The sequence below is a fragment of the Euwallacea fornicatus genome, chromosome 31 (genome assembly GCF_040115645.1).
Source record: "Euwallacea fornicatus isolate EFF26 chromosome 31, ASM4011564v1, whole genome shotgun sequence".
Taxonomy (NCBI): Eukaryota; Metazoa; Arthropoda; class Insecta; order Coleoptera; family Curculionidae; genus Euwallacea; species Euwallacea fornicatus.
Genome location: NC_089571.1, coordinates 1480031 through 1501731, shown reverse-complemented (window position 1 = coordinate 1501731; position 21701 = coordinate 1480031). Strand labels below are relative to the sequence as shown.

The following is a 21701-nucleotide window of genomic DNA, read 5'->3' as shown; positions in this document are numbered from 1 at the left end:
ACTATTATACACCAACTATTGTATATTGAATATATCGTGCTGTAGTAATTTTTTTTCGCTTACTTAATTTTGTAAAAGGTGCCAAGATGCAATTGATCCGCTCATTCTACAGGGCGAGTCAACAAAATTACAAAGTAACCCAATGCACTCCATTTAAAATTTACTCTCAAACTGAATATGTTGTGTCATATGGCTATGAAATATGCATCATTTCGAAAATATTTAGGACCCTACGGGGTCGTTCAAAAAAGTGTGACTTTCAAAATTGCATTTCTTTAACAGTCACATCTTGTATTCATAATCATAATTATAAACCTTTATATATAGTTGAATATACCTATGTTTTATGGTTTAAGATTTTTAGTTTAAGGTTAGGAATTATTAGAAATAAAACCCACTGGGTGTCTAGTGTTTAGATGCCATCATAAAAAAAATGAAATAAAAAAGTAACTTTTTTTAAATACAACACCCTATATATTTTAAGCTTGCCCCATAGTACTCCGAAAAATCGTAAAATTTTATTAAATGTTATATTTATACTCGTTTTGGGTAAAATTTATTGTTATTAATTGTGTAATTATATTATTATAACATTAATTACTTATTAAATGACAAGTACAGATATAAAAGGAATCAAATATAACCGTACAATAAGAAAACTTCTATTTCGACATATTGAGGGTCGCGTCCGTTTCATGGCTACTTCACTTAGATACTATTGTTTCCATAAGTAGTGTGTAGAATTAATTCAAAATAAAATATCTCGAAAACTGTTAACGAGGAGTGAAGGACATATTTAATAAAATTTGTCGATTTTTCAAAGTACTCTTAGTAAAGTTTAAAACATATAGGGTGTTCTATTGAAAATACGACTTTCTTTATTTAAAACTATATTGATGCTTTCATATTAGACATCCTGTAAGTTTTATTTCAAATGATTCCTAACCATAAAAGGTAGTCGTATGCAACTATATATAAAGAAGATTTTTAATTATGATTAGAGTACAATTAGTCACTCAAATACAGGATGTGTCTTTTAAAAAAATGAAACTTTTGAAAGTCGCACTCTTTAGGGCGATTCTGTAGGCTTCTAAATATTTTTAAAATAATGCATATTTCATAGCCACATCATGTAACATATTCGTTTTGAGAGTAAGTTTCAAATGGAATTCATTAAGTTACTTTTCAATTTCGCTGACTCACCCTATACGGGGAACCCCGCTAAGGATATGGAGAATAAACGGTAAAATTCGAAACCAAAATCTTTTTTTCAAACGCTACCAAGAAAGTCACTTTAAAAAATGTTCGCTATTGCAACATTGCCAATCCTACTTGAAACACTCATAGGGTTTTGAAAGACAACACCTGTATTTGAGGCAATTTTTAGATGTGGACTTATCCAGACTCCTAACAATTTTTCTTATATTAAGTTTGTCTTTAAAATGTTTGAAATTTCTGCAATTTATGGTTTCCGAAATATGACCGCTCCGCATCTCTAACGGGACCTCCAGTATATTCTTTTGCGTGTCCACCACATTTCACGTCATAATTGTTATCCTGTTCTTCAGCGATGCTCGTCTTTAGAACGTCCTACAGCCCCCCCAGGTGGTATTCCAGCCAAATCTATAGCGGGCATGCAAGGGGTGCGGGTTTTGCCTCCTGGCGCCACAGAGCAGCTCGCGGCAGCCGTTTTAAGAAAGGCTCCTCCAAGCGCACTACCTGCACACATGTCTGCGTCCAAGAGTACTCCTCAAGTAGGTATTTTCTGTTCGCCATATGTAACTCATCTCTAGTGTTACGATAAATATACAAGGTCGTGTAATGTACATAACTTCCTCCCCCATATTTGAAAAAATGATTACATTTGGCCTAAACTTGTTCTATACGAAAGTTGACGGTTTCGAAATGTTCATTTCCGATAAATTGGACAGTAAATATTGAGCATGTCGAGATAATGATATATCGATTCACTCGATGAATCTTTTAAGTTCAATCGAAGTAAAATTGTAGCAAAGTGCATAGGAAACAAACAAACAAAATATACTTTTCTTTGTACATGAAGGTCACGCTTTCCCGTCCTAAAAAGTCCCTTTTTATAACTAGCAGTTACACATTATTGTGCACCTAGAGGTGCAAACTCTGTTAAATCATAAACCGTTATCTGCCGGACTCCCTTATTACAGTTTCTAACTGCCCAATACGTGCATCGCCACTGGATAAACCGCACTGTTTTCGTAAACTGCTTATGAACTGCCTGCCACAAACTGACAGTTTAACAGTTCAATGCTGAGTTCTCATTGTTATCCGAAACCAATCACTGGCGGATTGCAGCGGCAATTTGCACTAGTGCAATTATAGCGACCATTTTCATCATTATTACAACTATGAAGGTTTTTTTTTTGTTTTATGCAACATCCTCAAAAATATTTTATGAAAATATTTTTCATCATTTTCAGCAACCAACATATGTAAATATGCATGAATTGGCCAATATGGCTGCAGATAAGGCGCAGCAGAATCAGGGTCAACAAGGGCATGCTTTTCCTCCACCACCAGCAGACTTAGTAAGCCCACCAGAAAAGGTACTTTTTAATTCGTACACCACTGTGAATTTCATATTGGATTGTTCTGATGCTTTATAGCCTGAAGGAGCAGAAAAGGAAAGCAGTACCAGCGAAAGCTCCTTAGAATCGTCAAGCGGGTATGGCAGCCAAACTACTTTCAATATAGAAGACCATAACCAACATATCGACGGTAAGTGGGAGGTTCCTTTCTACACTGCCCATTTCTGAGTTTTGAGATCGCTGTTTTAGATGCATGAAATGTGATTTGCACTTCAACAATTATTAACCTTTTCACCTCATCAGATGCCATTAAATCAAATCTAATTTGCATACATTGTTCCCCGTTTCACACCAGTGCAAATTGCTCTTCGTTCCGAGTTTTACTAATCGCCCTAAAGGTTTTGAAAATAATATTAAATATTTGGTTTAATTTAATATTTAAACTGAAATAAGAGAGAAATTTTGATCTTTAAAGTTAAAAATAATACGTAGAATACCGAAATGATGCGAACTCTTCACATCAAGTTTGTTTTGTCAAACAGATATATTATTTTCATCCTTTAGTAACATTCATTGCATGGAGTTGCGTGTTTTCATGGGCCTGTGTGTGTTTCTTGACTAGATATAACAAAATCCAATAAGACTAGTGCAGCCAGCAAATATTGCACACTTCCAAGAAACAACGATTCACTAGATGCCCTAAGACGTAGACCCCTCTCCATGACAGGTATAGTCGAAACAGATTTTTATGTTATATAATTTAATTGTTTTGAGTGGTTTAATAGATTAACTTCAGAAATCATTAGTTAAGATATGTTGCTTGTTAGATCATGTGTTTCATAGTATATTCCATGTGAATCACTTTTTTTGATTACTTTACCAGCATACCTTTTTTTAAGGGAACTTAACAACATCTAGATAACAAAATTGTTACACCATGATAGTCTTATTCATAACTTATTAGTCTATATACTATTTACTCGATGAATTTTTCAACTTTTGGGTGACATACTATAGAGGCGCACTGAGGGGGATATTCGACAAGGTAAGAGTTACACTTCGACATGAGATAATAACTCTTACCGTGTCGAATATATCCATAGTGAGCATTGTTCAAGTTAGTAGGGAGGAGTTAATTACCCTGTATAAATATTTGTCATGATTTCGTTTAGCCATGAACACCCTCGGCACCTTACGAAATAACATCTTACGAAGAGGCAGCATGCAAAACAATAAACCTCCGCCACCAATAAGACGAACATCCTCTATAACGAATACAGCGTGCCCCATGGGCAGTTTGGAAAATTTGCCACCACCACCAGCGTTTTTATTAGAACCTTCTGCGGGGCAAAGCTCAAACCAGGAGCAACACGGAGGGCAAACAGGACAGACAAATACTGTTAAAGATGTGCCAACTACTGGTAAGAATTAAAAGTGTGTGGTCCACCTATACACGATTCACAGGGAAGATGGGTTCAGCACAAAATCGTGTAAATTCAAATCTTGGATTTTGCTAAATAAAACCGCGTAAAACGAAAAAGACGCAAGATGTGTATGACTTAGTCATTTATTTACGTTAAGCAAGATTAAGATATCTTGGAAAAGTTCAAATTGTATTTTGTTAAATTAAAAAATAAAAGCGTTAGATTATGGTCCTGACTAAATCTAAATATAAGCAGTCATGAATTCACGAAACGACTGACGCTAACCGCGTCCACTTGAAAGCCGGTCGATTAAGGATCTAAGCCAAACCTAAACATATAAAAGTTAATACTACGCAAAAACTAAACGGGCATCGACGGATTTATCGATTACTAAAGTCTTAACAGTAATTCGGAAATTGACCTAGATTAACGTCTCAAGTTGCTACAGCTGAAAACTGGAAATGACACCGTGAACACACTTCCGATATACCTAATTTGCTTTCAGGCATCAAAGTAGCCGAAACTGTGAAAGCTCTAACCGAATTGAAGCACACACCTGCCAGCCCGAACTCAATTCGCCGATTAGCAGGCATATCTGGATCCGCCCAGAATATATTCCAACCGCAGCAAATCAACAACGAAAGACCTAACAGTTTTCAGTCGAGCGGAAACGGGGTGTCTGGTTCAAACCCATTATTGAGCAGCTTCCAAACGCAAAGCAAGGTATGTGAGATCATTTATTTCCTTCAACACCTTCAGTGCGCATGACGCTCCGGCGCGTCACGCCGTTACTTGGAACGACGCGCGTGACGCACCGGAGCGTCGCCTATTGTAGCTGCGTAAATCTCGTCATAGCGCGCTCGACGAAGTGGTCAAAATGAATGTACTTACCTCTGTTCAAAAAAATCCTCGTGTCTCCACTAGGCAAATAGGTAGGGAACTCGAAATTAACCTGTTTTCGGTGGAAAGAATTCTCAAAGCCCAAAAATTTCATCCTTATGAAAGGACAATCATCCAGGAACTCGCCGAAGATGATCCGGATGGGAGGTTCCAGTTTTGCGAACGAATGATGGATCCACTAAACAGAAATACTCTAAACATAGAAAACGTTCTGTTTGCTGATAAATGGACGTTTACGTTAAATGATGAGATAAATCGTCAAAATTGTCCTTATTGAGCATTCCACACTACGTAAGGCAAGGCTAAACGCAACATTTAGAAAAAAAATCAATGTTTGGGCAGGAATTGTGGATAGGAGTAATGAAACCAATTTTCTCTCTGGGAAATCTCAGTAGAGCGGCATATTTCGAATTCTCGCAAGAAGAAGTAATTCCAAATTTGGTTACTCTGGTTGCTGATCCGGTTGAAGCCAATGTCTCTAATAGAAACATCTGGTTTCAACAAGACGGTGCGTCTCTTCATTTTGCAAGACCTGTCCGTGAGCATCTGGAGGGCGTATTTCCAGGCAGATGAATTGGTAGAAGGGAACCCTTTGAAGGGCGACACAGGTCTCTGAATTTAACACCTACGAAATTATGGGGATACTTGAAAAGCAAAGTTTTTAAAACTAAGTCGGAAAACGTTGAAGAGTTTCAAGAACGAATAAGACAGGAGTATGAGCTAATTTCTGTCTAAGTAACTTGAAATGTTCAAAACGAGTTTCAGTTCCGTTTAGGGTGTTGTCAGTAAGTAAATGGAGAACATTTTCGGCATTTTTCGAATTAGTTGACATTTTTTAAAAACGACAAGGAATAAAACTTTGGCATTTTATACGCATGTGTAGCTTGACATACCCCTTAAGAATAGTCATAAAAAAATTAGTCGATGACGTCATATCTCAAATTTGAGATACGCTGCATAAAAATTTTTTGCATCGAAAAGGGCACAATTTAAAATACCAATCGACGTGTCCAAGTACACTTCTGAAGATAAAAACTGTTTTTCATCTACCGAACTTATTCCAAGTTAAGGACTCGCACTGTATAGCCTTTATCATTTAGGTCTCCTACTTGTCCCAATCGGGTGGAGTAGTTTATGCTCAACCTTCTCAAGTGATGGGTGGCAGTCCAAATGCAGTCCGGAGAATAACAACTTTCAGATCGCAGAGTGCAGATAGGAAGTCCGAAGGTGAGTAGAGATGCTTCAATGGTAGACAGAAAAACGTTAATTTCAATAAAAGAATCATCTCTGGTGCCGAAGAAATACTTTTTTATTCACGATGTACGACGTCTTTTAAAAGCCAAGAAAAAATGCAGAGTGCCCTCATGAGGTGTCACCAGCAGCATCGTCACAAGATGAATCACTCAATCGTATATCAAAAGGGCTTCTTGACAGTCTTTTGTACCAGCGACTGTTTCACCCTATAATTGATTTGCCTTTACTGCCTTGGCCAAAATTAGAGAAAATTTTAATGTATTCATATGACGTTAAAAAATAAACTCACAAAAGCTTTTTAAATATTTTTATATATTTATATATATATATATGATAGATAAACTGGGGTTTAAATCTTCCGGGAAATTCGAAAATGTAATAAAATACAGGGTGTGCCACTTAAAATAACAAAGTTGTTGTCAGTTACACGTAGATCTGTCAACGTCGCAACGATACCAATATTTTAATTCAACAGATCAAACTCCATTACGTTAGCATGCAAAACTTCAGATCTCTAGCTATATTAGAACTCCGTAAACTCTTAATAGGACACTCACCGTGAATGACCCTGTATAGATATAGAAATTTGGTTTGCGATGCTTTGAAAGTTCGGGAAAACGTAAAAAACATTTCATGTTTGCCGTTTTTATGCAACAGGTGATCGGTTTTTGCGGGACATTTTACTTCCTTTACGTTGAATTATTCTTTTATGCAGGAATGGATTTAGATTTTATACAAAAATCCATTAAAACCCATCTGCGCATACTCCGTTTTTTTTTTGAGATTTTGAAAAAATGTCTGCATAAAAATATTGCTTAGTTTCTCGAGGTCTGTGTCGTGTCAAAAGGAAAACCCCTACTTGTGTCGCACCCTGTATAAGAGCAACTAATCTCAATTCGACAAGTGAGAAAACCAGGGTCGACCACAGACAAAACTCTGTACAGTCTCTACCCATTGAAATCTGGGCAGGGCAACAAAGGTACTAAAAACTACAGGGTGAGGCCAAGACGCCATTTCCTTTTTGGCGCGAATAACACACGGTAAACTAGACTTTGGTCGTTTACAGGTCCAGGTAAAGTCGGGTCGAACTTCATAGCATCACTTAATGCCAAATTAGCACCAAACCTCAGTCCGAGAACATCCAGGCGCAATTCCGAAGAACATGGTCCACAGCATCATAACGTGAAGTCGCAACAGCAACGAGGTCCAGGACAAAGTTTTTTAGATTCGTTGAATGCGAAACTGGCTCAGCAACATCTGGGTGGGAGCGTGGTTCAGCCATCAGTTGGGCTCAAAGCCACGAAGATACGGCAGATTATCAACAGCAAGGCACAGGTAAGTTTGTTGTATCTTGATGTTAATGTGAAATTATTAATGTTATTTATCATAATGATTATCGTGTGTTTTTTATTAAAAATATTTTCTAGTGCAGACTATGTTTTTTCAGATGCCTCCACATGAGGATTTCTTTTAACCGGTGAGATTGAAATGAATTGTGTTTCGTGCGCGCTGTTGCTCTCCTAACAATGTCTAATAGCCGCTTTTTTGATTTCTTTACTATAATATAACTTGTACTAATCCAAAAAAATTATACAGGGTGCTTCAGAACTACGTGCAAAAATTTCAGAAGGTGATAGCTTGGGTGGCTTTAAGAAGAAAGCTGCACATGAATATGTCTCCGTCGACACTGCGGTAGTGAAACGCTCTGTTTGCATTGGTAAATCAAGAAAGGGTCCTGACTGACTAAAGGCAATCGGAATAGAAATTTTATGCTTAAATTAGATCGATTAACTTGTACGTCGTACCCGCGGAATATGTAGAAGGTCTTCGGCTGTCTGTTCTCAAGGTGCCTTTGGTCACACAAGTAACGCACAACTCGCAATTTCTTTGAAATTATAACGGGAAAAAGGGAGCAATACGTGCCACCAAGTGGTATTTCTTCAAAGGTCACATCAATCGATTCAAGAAAGAATGGGAATAAACCACGAGCTTTCGGGCTTGCTACCGCTCAACTGCAGCATTCTGCAAAATCATTTTCGAAACGCTCAAAAACGTGACATTTTACAAATTTTTCAACGTTCGGATCCAGGCAAGGAATAATACAGGGTGTCCCAGGGAAAATTGTCCACCCCGGATGTCTTTTCTGTTGTTTGTTAAGGAAAAATCCCAAAAGCACATCGGCGACAAAAAGTTGTTTTCAAAATGCCACCCCCTGAAAACCACCCCTTTGAAATTTTCAAATTGGAAGAAGAACCGTGTTACACCACGTTCGAAAGGTCATTTTATTCTCTACATAGTCGAGCTTTTATTTTTTCTTTTTGAGCTTCGGGGTTGCAGAAATGAAACCAAAACCCAATAACTCGCTTTTTATCATATTTATTGATATTTTATTTATTTGATCGTAAGAAATGTTGAAAGTTGCCTAAATCGACCTCCATGCCGATGTGTATACAGGTGATCTTCAAAACGTCGTCGCACATCGTCTAACGTTTCTATTGTTGTGGACCTGCAGTCTACGACGATTCGGGCACGTAACTCCTCGAGAGAATCGGATTGCGTGTCACAGATTTTGGTCTTCAAATGTCCCCTTAAGAAAAAATGCAAGGGACTAAGGTCAGAGGGCCCCTCCGCTGTCTCTCGTCTGCCGCCGCACCTTCCAGGGAATTCTTCATCTAGGAATTGTCGGGCAGCAGTAGTGTAATGTGGAGGAGCTCCATCCTGTTGGAAAACCAATTCCTATTTTGAGAGGCGGAATTTTGTTCTAGTATGTCAATTATCCTGGGAGATACAGCGTCTTCTAAAAGTTGTAGATTGTAGTTTTCTCCATTTAAGTTTCCAGAAATGGAAAATAGTCCAACAATGTGATCATCCAAAGCCTCTGCTCACACGTTCAATTGTTGTGGTTGTTGAGTATGGATCTCTCGGAACAAAAAAACATATTGATGTCACTCCAGTAACAACAGTTGTGCCTGCTCATTTCGCCATTAAACAGAACTCATCAGGAAATTTTGTATTATATAACAAATTTGTCTTTAAACGTATCATGGCCCCAAAGGTTCTCAGAATTCTAATCGACGATCGAAATCGTCCTTGTTTAATGCCTGCACGAGTTCTATGCCATAAAGATAAAATGTTACTTCTTTTACAAGCCTGTAAAGAGCACTTTTTGAAACGCCAGATTCCTCGGCAACCTTTCATTAGTCGTCCATTTGAATATGGCCCAGAACTGCAATTTGATCAACATCACTTCTCATTGAGGGGTCAACTTCGTGTTTTTTTATATCGAACGGAACCAGTCCCATTGAAATTCGTTAGCAACTTAAGTACATATATGGGTGGGATACCATTTCATCAGGACGTTTTAAATTGAAGACACGAGCTGCCGCTCTTGCAGAATTACTGTTTTCCTAATGGAGACTCGCGATCTCGATTCTCTCTTGTAACGTGTACCCCATTTCGATCGAATTAAAAATTAAACGAACCGCAAAGCGATGTCTTGCCAAGAAGTCCTAAAACCACTAGGTGCAGAGGAAAATAGCAATAAGTTGTTGTTTGTACAGAAAAATTGGGGTTTTTCCACTTTAAATGGAATGTTGGACATCCATTTGGGGCGTCGAGACGTTTTGAATTTAACGGCACACTTTCAGCGTTCATTAAAATAACGTTTATCGTCAAAATCGAGTTATTTTGTTTTTGTTCAATTTCTACAAAACCGATGCACAAAAATAGAAAAATAAAAACTTGTCCATATGGAGAATAAAATTATCTTTCAAATGAGGTATAACGCGACCTCTCTTGGAACGTGAAAACTGCAAAGGGCGGTTCCCAGAGGCAAAGGGATGATATTTCGAAGAAAAGCTTTTTCGCTTCTTCCTCCCTATCAAAATTGACGTGTTTTAGCGATTTTTTTCTTTAGCAACAGAAAGCGCTTTCAGCGTGGAGACTTTTCCCTGGGACACCCTGTGTGGTACGTAGTATTATATTTTTGCGTTTTGGAAGTATAGGAATTCCAACATCCACCCTCAGAAATAGCATAATGCACGGTATCGACCAAATTGAACGGACATGAACGCGTACTCGTGATTTTGCCATCCTAAACTGTGTTCATGCATACTGCCCTAAAATCCATTGACAATTATGCACTTGTTATAATACATATGGTGATTCCCCGGTTTCTCAACTTGGCGCTGCAATAATACACACTATAATACGTACTTAAAATTTTTTGATCATAAAAGTATACAATAGATTTACTTGTTTTGCAGCCTGATCCGAAAGTATGCCATGAGTCCCTCATGGATCAGATCAAGCGTGGGGCTACACTGAAGAGATCCAAAATCGTCAACGATCGGTCTGCACCGAAAATTTATTAGAACTTATTATTGTCTTTGTACTGTTAAATGTTTTTTGTAGGTGACTTAGCTTTATCTCAAATTAAGCAATAGATGTTAACGATTAAGCTTTCGGGGGTTTCACTTCAAACTTAAAATTTATGTTAATTTAAAATTAACTCAAACCAACTGCCAGCAATATAATGACGCTGTCAATCAGTCGTGTTAATTATTTTTTGAAAAAACTATATGAATTTTGAAAAACGATCAATTACTATCGATAAGTAACCATCGAGTTTAAAAAACTGTTGCTAGTAATCAGGACGGCAATTTTTGACTAACAGTTAATTAATAACTTCGATTTAACCATTCGTTATGAGATGATCCTTTCGTTCAGTTGCACATTATATAACCGATTATTAAATTTAGATAAATGTATTTATGGAACCTTAGATATGGTAATGGTGCGAGACATGTAGTAAAATCGATGTTTTCGAACTATACAATAACTTGACGTCCATTTTTGGAAAAACTCGGTCGAACGACCGAATTATTTTTGTATTTTGCCACGTATGTAGTTATCAAAAATTGGACAGTCTTTTGTTTCATAAGTATCTTTATGTGGACTGGTATCATAGATGTCGCTTCTTCCCTTCGTTTAGTCAGTATACTTTCAACCGTTAGCCAGTAGTAGGTATTTCAGCCTTAATTCCATAACTCTTACTGTTTTAGCTAAGTTCAAACACTAGTACTTCCTGATTTTATAGAAATGTACAAATTACTTAGCTAAGTATCTAATTACGACTAAAAATTCATAATCCTAGCTCCATGTATATAGCTTTAAGAAATTTAATATATTCAAAGATTGTTAGCGAACATAGCGCAAGTCTATTTGTCTGTTTTTGATCTGATTAGCTTCTAATTTAAAGACTATTTTTAGTTTAGTTAGATAGGTAGTGTTTACTGTTCTCTCAATAATACGTGTTTTAAGTATCCGTAAACATAGCTGCATATCGCGACTACAGTAACATAAGGTCTTTCCGTTAATTCGAGTAAAGGTGCACGTTTTGCTTTCCCTCAGCTTGGCCGTCTCGGTTGGAAGTACTCCCGTAACATCAATTCAAAATTATACGTACACGTTGAAATTCATTTGAGACCAAATACATTTTCAGCCTCAGAAGCGGTTTCGTTGAATAAATGGTTTAAAAGGAAATATCACTTTTCAGCACGCAAAACTGAAAAAGTATAAAATATTGGTAGTTAATGTAAAGAATTGTGCTTCAGTGCAATCAATAAATCAACTTCCCAATTTCCATTTTTTAGGCGTTTTTGTACGAACGAAAAATCGAACAGTTCTCACGGGCAATCCCACTGTAGGTGAGTTCCAAGTATCATCGTTGAATATTACAATGTTGTTCACCGCGTACTGAGAAATCAAATCACGCTCGAGGCTGAGCGAGAACGATCGGGTTCATACAGACTCAACACCAACAATAACGACACCAGGAGCAAAACTTGCCAAATACTCTAACATGCGTTCTGCATGGGCCACCGCACACTGCAGACTTTAGATCGGTTGAACGATTAGTTGGTTGTTTAATTGATATAAAAAGTAAGTGTGAAAAACGGTATATCTGACAAACCGACGTGGTTGTGATGTCGCGGGAATTGCTGTCGAACTTCATCAACTAAGCTTAGAATTTTTACAAGTACGAAATTGGATTATTACTCGGTTGGCGTAAGAATGAGAGTTAAAGAGTTAATCGACGAAGAAATCTGTCATTGTTATGTTGCATCCATTACATTAATAGCTCCACCAGAACTTACAAACTTTACGATTTGTTATGCCATTTCGCACTTAATGAGGCGATGAGAATGTAGAATTTGTTGCAAAAGGAATTCATCAGCGGTTTTCAAAAATAAGCATGTTTTAGTAATAGTTTAAAGTGCGGATACGTTGATTTTCCCGGATATGGATCTCGATCGGTTCCGTACCACCGACGAGTACCCCGACTTTTGGAGTCGAATCACTACGTGTGATTATTAGATTTGCCCTAATTTTCAACTTAGTAGCTTATTCCACATGCAACAAATATTTGGCCCGACTACCGTCCCACTTCTTCATTCGCGGTGTCACTCCGAATCAAACGTGGAACACTGAATTTATTTTGGGAGTAAATGAGGCAGATCAAATGATCTCTCTTATGTTACTACACGTATACTTCGCCTACACCACGATAACCAATTTAGAGCAAAGATCAAACTAAGCGCACGTAACAGTTCAATTCAGTACATGTGTGTATGTTAGGCTTGAACAACCCGTTTAATCCGAAGCAGACCAAGTTTTGCTCCATCTTAGCTGACTCGGAATATTACACGAAACTGCTGTTCTCAGTAAGCGGGACTCAAATTTGGTACACGAACTAGTAAGGTATTCGACAAATAAACGAAAGAATGTCTCAATTCACCTTGGGGCTAAGTCTTTGCACTGGGTGCTCGGATTAAGGCGCGATATTTACACCAATTTTTGCCTGAACTCATACGAAAGATTTACACAATTCCCGTAGTATTCAGTTGCTGCTACTTCAAATGAACCACTTAGTGCACCTTTACGTACTTGAAGATTTTTAATTTAGATAATCTTATTCAGTGTTCTTCAAAGTTGTTTTTACAAGTGTGTGTTACTTCGATCTTGGAAGGTTGAGGTTCGCGAAGGAGAAGCCGACTTAAGTGTACCAATAAATTGCATTTAGCACGTTTTGAACTGCTCAACATGGATCCATGTGCTTGTTAAATCTTCCAAGACCTAGGTAATTTATTATAGTAGAGTATTAAGTAAAATATCAGATTTAACAATGTTAACTATGTATATACATGTTAATATCCATTGTCGTAGAAAATACAATGTCCTGCACAATCTAGAATTGCAAAGTATGAATCTGGACCGATTTGCAAATATCTGAAAAATATTTATTTTGAAAAGACATCGTAGAAATAAACGGTTTAATCATTTTTAACGTATAGGTAGGTAGGTATTTTAAGAAAAGATTGAAAAATAAACTTATGAGTCATCGATTTACAAGGCTGATCACGAATAATTTTGCAAATCTAGATGCAGTGACACAATATCTTGTAACTTTTTGATATGTTGTATATCACTAAAGAATTGTATCCATGTTTAAAATGGTACGCATTAGTAATAATTATTTAAACATTTCAAAATAATCGAACGTAATTGGAATAACGATGTATGTTTGAAGCGGGTTGCTTTTATTTGTGTTGTGCATGATTAAAGGAAAATAAAGTTAATAATAAATAATTGTCAAACCTTTATTATCCTCATTACAATGATTATTTTCAACGTTTGACAATTTGAGCAAAGCCAAGTCCTAACAGGACGATAAAAAGACAAGTTGTAAATAAAAATGAAGTTAATCATGAATTCTTGTAAAACTAAATAATACTAATATCAATAAACATTGCATCAATCCCGAACCTATTTAACTCAATAAATACTAAACGGTGGTCGGTAATGTAGCTACATACCGTTACAATTATCCTAATTGGTTGTAAATGGCGAGTTTCCGGTACAAAAAATCTCATAATTGTTTAAATAATTTCGTAGAAATCCATTATGCCTAGAACTTTCATAATTTAGATTCGTAGCGTAGCATCATTGAGTTGGAATTGCCAGGCTCCAAAACATAGCCTAGCGACTTGTAAAACGGAACTAACTGATCTTTGCAGTCGAGAGACATTTTATAGCAACCAAACTTCTTTGCTAATAAGGTGACGGTGAGGACAATCCTAGAACAGAAAGAAAATTGTTTAAAACCGTAATAAGCCTATGGCTAATAACAGTAGTTGCGTTAAAAAGACGAATATCAATAAAGTTAAATTCACGAAGGGGAAATCGCGAATATCGCTAGAATTAGATATCTAAATAGGACGCGATACTAGATAGAAATGTATTGAAATTATGGACATTTTTAAAATCATACGACCGCGAATTGTCCATTATAAAAGACAAATCTCGGTAAGTATCAGCTTTGGGTAAAACGAACATTTTATAAAACTACATTGCACACAAATAGCATATTACACATTATAAACTGCAGAGTAATACATATCGATATGTTGATGAATATTTTCTAAGCTTTTATATATTCACCATAATAAATTTATTCGAGCCATTGCATGGAAGATTCAAATTTAAAAAAGCCGATTGTGTTGCTGACGATTTTTTAGCGTCTGCAGTTGAAGAGTAAATAACACCGTTACTTAAATTTTAAATGACACACCCTGTACATTGTTATTTTCTTCGCTGGGGTTCTCCGCGCTGATTTAAAAAATACGAAAATTTATGTAAGCATTTTCTACAGGAGTAGGGTCAGGACAAAGGGATAAAAGAAAAATCACTTCACGGCCAAGAAGATTTATTTGAGTCCTAGTCAGGCAGTACAGTAGTTGAAAAAAAAAACATTTTCATTCTGGGTATGACTCCAAGTTGTATCGGGTGCGATTCATAGGTTAACAAATGATTTAAATAAATTTAATTAGCAAAAATCCATTTAAAAAATATCGTATACATCATAATCGGCCATCGCCGAATTTTAGGAATTCATAGAATGACGTCTACTTCTACTCCCACCATCCTATCCCGTGCGTGCAATCATTCAATGGCATCTTCCTCCACCCAGGAGGGCCTCCACGCAAGGCGTAGCTCGTACATTCTATCGCATTTCACCGTATCAAACAGCAGCTTAACGTGGCAATTTGACATGACAGAGCACGGACGGAGACCTGGTTCTGCACACTCTTGAAGGAGGACCGCAGCTTCGAGCATCACCAGCACGAGTAACACAACTTCCACTTTGACCACAAAAGTTTTTGATGGCACGCACTAGGACACACCACATTAAATATCAATAACACAAGACACACTTGAAGACATCTAAATATAAGATACACAGCCTCCACGTTCATCAACTGATTGGCAGCTATATGATAACCACGTTATGAAGACATGAGCTTTTGAAACGTAAGAACACCTGATTATCCTCAATATCGGTTTATTCCACGTTACGAACGTGTTGTTAGCTGCCGTGCCGCTGCTCGACTGAATCATCTAAGGAACGATATGGGTACGAAAATATATTAAGAAAACCCACACAATCTGCCCTTTGCAAAGGTACGAGTCATAGGCCGAACAATATCAACGGCACATACAATGGCTTGCAAACATCCACAAACCTCGAGATCCCTTTCTACAAGTTGCGATACGCGAAACGAAATAATATACAGTGTGTCTAATATAAAGATATATCACATGTAGAAAATTTTCTATGAATCTTGAAAAGAACGATAAGCTAATCTGTTTAGGCTAAATCTATGGAACTAGGCTTTGCATAAGTTCAAACACGGAATATTGCTCTTAAAGCATTTAAAGGAACTGATATATTTAAATTTATAAATATATATATTTCGCTCTGAAACCGTAGGATCGATACGAAATGCTCATAACTCGTTTAAATCATATCAAGCTTTAAATAAGTTAAAGCAACAACATTTACAGAGTGTATACGGTGACGCAGGAATGAGTTACCATCCACACAACCTGTATAATTTTGAAGTTACTACAAAAACACCTGACGGCAGCGTTGAGCAACTTAAGTGGTTAAAAATGACAACTACACTTTACGTTTTCAACCACCTAACTTGTATGGACGGTGCTTCCAGTTTATTACATGGGACAATTTGATTAATCAATAATGACTATTTGGCTCAATTAAAATAAAAATTAACGATTTCACAAAATTGTGAAAATCACTTACAATTTTCCTAATTGTTTTCCTCGATAAGAATTATTAACGACAACATCCTCTAGTCTGGCTCGTTCCGCACATTTATGAATAAATTTTAGTTCAGTAACTAAAGTTGCCGATGCGATTATTCTACTATCCCTAATGTCTTCAATAACAGTCACGAAGTAACAGCCTGCTTTCTGCATTTTTAAGAACTGAGCTGAAAATGATAATTATTAATTTAATTTAATAATGACTATTGCTACTTACGCTGTGAGTACAATTTAGGTTATTAATTTTCTACACAGTGTGTCCCGAATTGGATCTACATATATGGGACTTTCGGTTGACTTAAGAGACGCTGGATTGGTTCAGCACACAAAGTCTTAGATAATTTTATTTATGAAGCAGGCTGAACGCAATTCACAGCGGGTGTGGAAAAAACGTTATTAAAACGATATTGAGAATTGTTACTAAACAAAAATTACATTATTAATTATGACTCTTCAATAAATAAACCGTTAACAATGGAAATCCTGCAACCGTGAGTCTTTTGAAGAGAGTTTCCCCAAGTTCCACGACTTACCCTCAAATTCTGATCTTGAAATATCCCCTACTATAGTTAATTGGCTCAGCAACGGCAGGTAGCCTTTATCACAGTCATCAATTTGCAGGGGCCTAATCAAGAAATAGTCTTCACCCGGTTCTTCATTTGTTACAAAAGGTGTAACGCTGCTTTTGACCGAGTTCCAATCGAGGCCCGTAAGGAAATCGGGATTGTAGAGATATGACGGATGAAATTCCCCATTTACCTACAAAGAATATACGTATGTTACTATCACGGTAATTAAAACATCATAGTGAATAACTGAGCAATCATTTTAAAGATTTAAAGGTTTGTAAAGATTATTAACTCAGAAATAAATCTTCAAAATATTTTCATATTTTAAATTATTTTAGATTAGTTATTAGCAGTATCTCACAAGTAAACTCACATACCGATATTCCTCAAACTGCGTTTTCTTTTTTAAATAATCATTAATAATTAATGCGAAAAATACGGGACATTCATATACTCAAAGTTACCGGTATCCCATTACCGAATTGCTCAGCATTAATCCTAAAGGGTCTTGTAGACTGTCATGGTACGACTAAGTTATTAATGTATTATTTTAATTTAATTATATATTATTTTTCATAATATATTTATATTTAATTAAAAAAAACTCCGTCTTACCAACATTTTCCTCTCCAAGTACTTTACACTTCAAATTATATTTAAGTAGTGTTGTTACTTATCGGGATTATCTGCTGTTTTTACACGAAACCAAAACTTGTCAACGTTTCACTGATAACTCAGAGGATTAGTGACAGTAAATACCCAAGCTTATGAATAATAAGTAAATATCCAATATGACAAATATTAACGTGCTTATCAGTATGAACCAATGCATGTTTTAGTTTACGCTTACTAACCTGACTGCTAACGCCAAATAACTTGTAGTAATTGTTTCAAGGAGAGTGGAAATATTGCAGACTGATCATCAAGATCAAGAAAATTTTAATATCATATGATCCTAAACAATAGTCAAAATTAATGATGTAATTCACTTTTCACCTTTTTTAAGGAAACAACGGTTGGAATTGCCTAGTGTATATTAGCATCGTCAGACCAACTCTCTTCGTAAGTTATCTGACTCTTATATTGAGACAACGCTAACATATATGCTATGTTGGTGGCACGAACCTCATAGCAGAAGTGAAGAACCGTTAGTCTTTTAAGACATGAAGAAACTTTATTGAATAAACCATGTAGCTGCATGATTCTCCGAGCATGAATTGTGACAAAAGAAGTGCATCAATATTTACTGAACATTTAAAGTAACATTGTCAACTCATCAAAATCCTACTAACATTCTATCAAAAAAAAATGTATGAATACAGAATGTTCGTACCTATTTGTCCATATCAGTATTATTTTTCCTTCTACTTATTTGTTAATTTTGATAAAGATCAAGATGTTAGTAAAATGTTAGTGGCCTTTTTGGCATATTTCTTTGAGATCCTGGCAGTTCTGGTTTAAGTTTACCAATGCAATTTGTAAAGTGTTGAAGTTGAAAGGAACCATTTATATCATCAGATCATATATGAATATTCGATATCCACGTAGTTCTCAGAGAAATTCATTCGCCACTTACTGAAGTTCACTAATTTTAACAAATCATTGAGCTCAAGGTGTCTATAAAACTATAAGATTTATTACCGCACTCAGATCTCAAAACAGATTTTATCAAATATGGATTGTGCTAAATCATTATCTGAACTTTTAAAAAACATTTTTATTTTGGATGCAGCGCACTTCATGAAAACGACATGGCAAAAGGTCGATCCAGTAACAATCAAAAACTCTTTCAGAGAAGCATATATGAAACTTTCCGTTTTGTCCCAGAAGACAACTTGCTGCTATCTATTCTTATAACAATGATTAGAGCTGCTGAGGAATTGAGTGTTGCCAATGACCAGAATCTAGAAGAGTTTATAAATATTGATCAAAATACACAAAACCAAGATGATGATTTTAAAAATCAGATTACTGCATTTAATTAATATAATGAAAACGAGTCAGATGACGAAAATGCAGATGTTCAAGGAGAGGAAAATAAAATAAAGCGCTATGACGAAGCTTTAAATTATGTTAGAGAACTCAAAAAAAGATTTCTAAGAGGCTCTTGAATGAATCAAGAATCTGGAATGTCTTTATCAGAAGTGCCTCATGAACGAATAGCAAAGGAAGCTTAAGCAGTTGAGCATTTTAAGATTTTTCCAAGCTGCTCCTAAATAACTTTCCTTTTTTGTTTATTTTTTTATAAGCTTTGTGTTTGCATGTCCATACTACATACATATTCATCTATAGACTATATCACATTATGTGCATTTATCAATTTGAAAAATCTCAGTCTTATTTAATGAAGTTTTCTCTTAAACGGACACCTACCATAAGCGGGCAAAAAACCTGGAACCTTTACTGCCCGCTTATGGGAGCTTTCATTGTGTATGCATTTCCTTTGATTTTCCACTTCTTTGATGATGGTTCTGTGGCCATTAAAAAAATCATCTCAGCACATTTTACTTATGAAATACTCCACTTTCAATCAACAATAAACAAGAGAAATTTGGGCTGTTTCATAAAATTTAAATATGCACCCACCATACATTTCAGTTTATCGTTTATTCTAATTTTTTCTGGGTTCTGGTGAAAATGACTGATTTGGCCTCAAAACTTTAACGAGAATGTGTATTTGAGCCCTTAACAAAAGGTATATGTAATCTCAGTCAATTTTAATTGAGAATAGTGTTAAATTCAACTCCAACAACCCCTACTGATGTGTGAATCCTTATTCGCAAAAAAATGTTTTAAATAATCCATATGTTAGTGAGCATTGGCTCTATATTACAAGTAAGGACTATACAGAAAATGCCTGGCGGGACGTATTATCAGTTCAGGTGATAAAAAGGTGTCTTAAACTCATCAAATACTATCTTACCTTATTATTTATGACCATTTTGCAAGATGAACAGGAACTAAATACTGCAATCTTACACTGCTAACCTTGACTGGCTACTAGCACTGGTTTGAACTTTCACAAAAGGCAAACTGGTTGTTTGTTTTTATCAGTTTGATTTACGTTCAGGTTCAGATAATTATTGAATAGTTTGTCCTTTACATATTCAAAGTTACTGATGTGAAAGTAAAAACCGAAACTGATATTTTAACATAAAAATCTGCTTGAGGTTGAGTCCCGCGGTTACCGCGAATGATGAATTTTATTATTAATCAATCAGTGGATAAATAGTTACCATTTTCCATCTTCGCCTTCATATAAAAATATGAATTTAAAAAAAAATCGACTATTGGACGAATTGCAATGTGTACGTTCGAGATGTTAAACGTCAGAAACATATGTTTACGATTCGCGACATGAGTTCGAATAAAATAGAACATTCGAAGTCATTTATTCGAATAGAGATGAAGTGTCTATTCTTATCGAAAATCGTAATCGATTCTTAGAACAGGAACCTTTTGATTTGAACATTATGACTTGCATAACATTCAAAGGATGTGGATATACTATACATACACACGGGATACACCGAAACGCATATTCTTCTCGCATATGCTTCGCGACATTCAATGACAAAAGTCTGCATGCACCCAGGAAATTTCTTATAACTAATAAATTACTAAACGTATTTTCTTTACTCAATTATTTGATAATAGTACTCTAGTAACAACGTCGAAACAAGGCATAAACATAACAAAAAAAAAATTATTTCCCACAATCCCAGTTCGAGATAGAATTAAAAGCAAGGAAATTCTACCTCACGAAAGTCGTTCAGTATGAAATCTGATAGACGTCATAATGTTGAAGGTCACCGGTGTTGCCGGTTGTCTGATTAATTTTGTATTTCTTATACGAAACTGGAAATAAATATAAAAAGAAGCATAAAAGTAATAATAAAAACTTAGACATTGTTATCTTAAAAGTAATTAATTATTTAATATCGCACAATTAGAAAATCAATTTTAATTATGGGAAATCACGTAATATACAGGTTGTTCCAGTTTAGACTTTAACAGTCGATTAAGGTGAAAATGTTAAATAAATGTATATTGAATATGGCTCAGTTTTTGAGATACAGGGTGGCAAACTTGACTTTTTCTAATAATTCAAGCAAATATTAAGACACAACCGTGAAATTTGATATTTTGGGATTTTTCGCAGTGCCAAATTTGTATTTGCTAAAATTTTCGTTAAATTTACAGAGGGCGCTGTACGCAACTTACTAGTGAACGTTCAAATTATGATAACTTTTTTGTGCCTCCTTGTAGCAAATTTTTTTAAATCAAAACGGATTCCCCGTTCATTTTTTTTTTCTAAAAAACGTACTCTCGTTATAAATTGCTAAAAGTCAAGCTGTTTTCGAGATATTTTAAATTTGGTCCATGGTAGTACGATCTGCTACTATGGACCATATATGAACTTTCAGGATGACGTAAACATAAATATACTCAGAATTCGTATTAATTAATACTCAGTACTTAGTACTAACAAACTCAATCATACGAATGTAAAAAAATGTTTACAAAATATATTCTCAACTCTATGTAGACTTTCATGGAGTAGGACTTCTTTATTTTTTATTCTGAGTTCCACTAAGACTTTAGTAAATATATTTTTTCAATATTTATTCACTGTTACTGAAGTACTAAATGTTATTAAATAATTTAGAGAAAAGAAAGGAAATTCGGTAGTTTATTAGTTTTAAGAACGTTTCTAAACATATGCAGATTTTTGTGAATCACTGTAGGTGTATAGTGAAAAGAATATCACTGAAGGACTTCTTGAAAATTTGATGCGTTTT

At 35.7% G+C, this 21701-nt stretch overlaps 2 protein-coding genes across 7 annotated transcripts in view; one reads left to right on the top strand and one right to left on the bottom strand.

Moving 5' to 3' along the window:
• mim (missing-in-metastasis) overlaps nt 1-13792 on the top strand; it is a 131960-nt gene extending 118168 nt beyond the window's left edge. For 2 of the 4 annotated variants that reach the window (XM_066298610.1, XM_066298607.1), the window contains 9 exons: nt 1569-1754; nt 2457-2582; nt 2643-2754; nt 3187-3291; nt 3737-3985; nt 4494-4711; nt 5989-6115; nt 7209-7477; nt 10408-13792. In XM_066298610.1, the coding sequence (XP_066154707.1) occupies nt 1569-1754; nt 2457-2582; nt 2643-2754; nt 3187-3291; nt 3737-3985; nt 4494-4711; nt 5989-6115; nt 7209-7477; nt 10408-10515 (1500 nt within the window). In that variant the 3' untranslated portion in view covers nt 10516-13792. Of the gene's footprint in view, nt 1-1568; nt 1755-2456; nt 2583-2642; nt 2755-3186; nt 3292-3736; nt 3986-4493; nt 4712-5988; nt 6116-7208; nt 7478-7589; nt 7620-10407 lie in introns of all 4 variants that reach the window. The other 2 variants (XM_066298608.1, XM_066298609.1) reach the window with 2 other exon arrangements.
• Nucleotides 13783-20230, bottom strand: Gnpnat (glucosamine 6-phosphate N-acetyltransferase). Of its 3 annotated transcripts, none has more exons than XM_066298634.1 (4): nt 19823-20230; nt 16864-17089; nt 16308-16497; nt 13783-14280 (listed from the first exon to the last, which is right to left on the bottom strand). In XM_066298634.1, exons 1-4 carry the CDS (start codon nt 19838-19840, stop codon nt 14121-14123), a joined length of 594 nt encoding a protein of 197 aa, XP_066154731.1. In that variant the 5' UTR covers nt 19841-20230; the 3' UTR covers nt 13783-14120. The 3 variants fall into 3 exon arrangements, with proteins under 3 accessions (XP_066154731.1, XP_066154733.1, XP_066154732.1); XM_066298636.1 differs by having other exon boundaries at nt 20136-20215; XM_066298635.1 differs by lacking the exon at nt 19823-20230 and adding an exon at nt 17515-17576.
• Nucleotides 20231-21701: the final 1471 nt, after the last annotated feature.

Coding starts and splice junctions, on each gene's coding strand:
- Gnpnat (XM_066298634.1), bottom strand. Junction 16,498..16,863: donor TTCAAGATCAGAATTTGAGG/GTAAGTCGTGGA, acceptor TATCATTTTCAG/CTCAGTTCTTAAAAATGCAG. Junction 14,281..16,307: donor GGAAAACAATTAGGAAAATT/GTAAGTGATTTT, acceptor TTTCTGTTCTAG/GATTGTCCTCACCGTCACCT.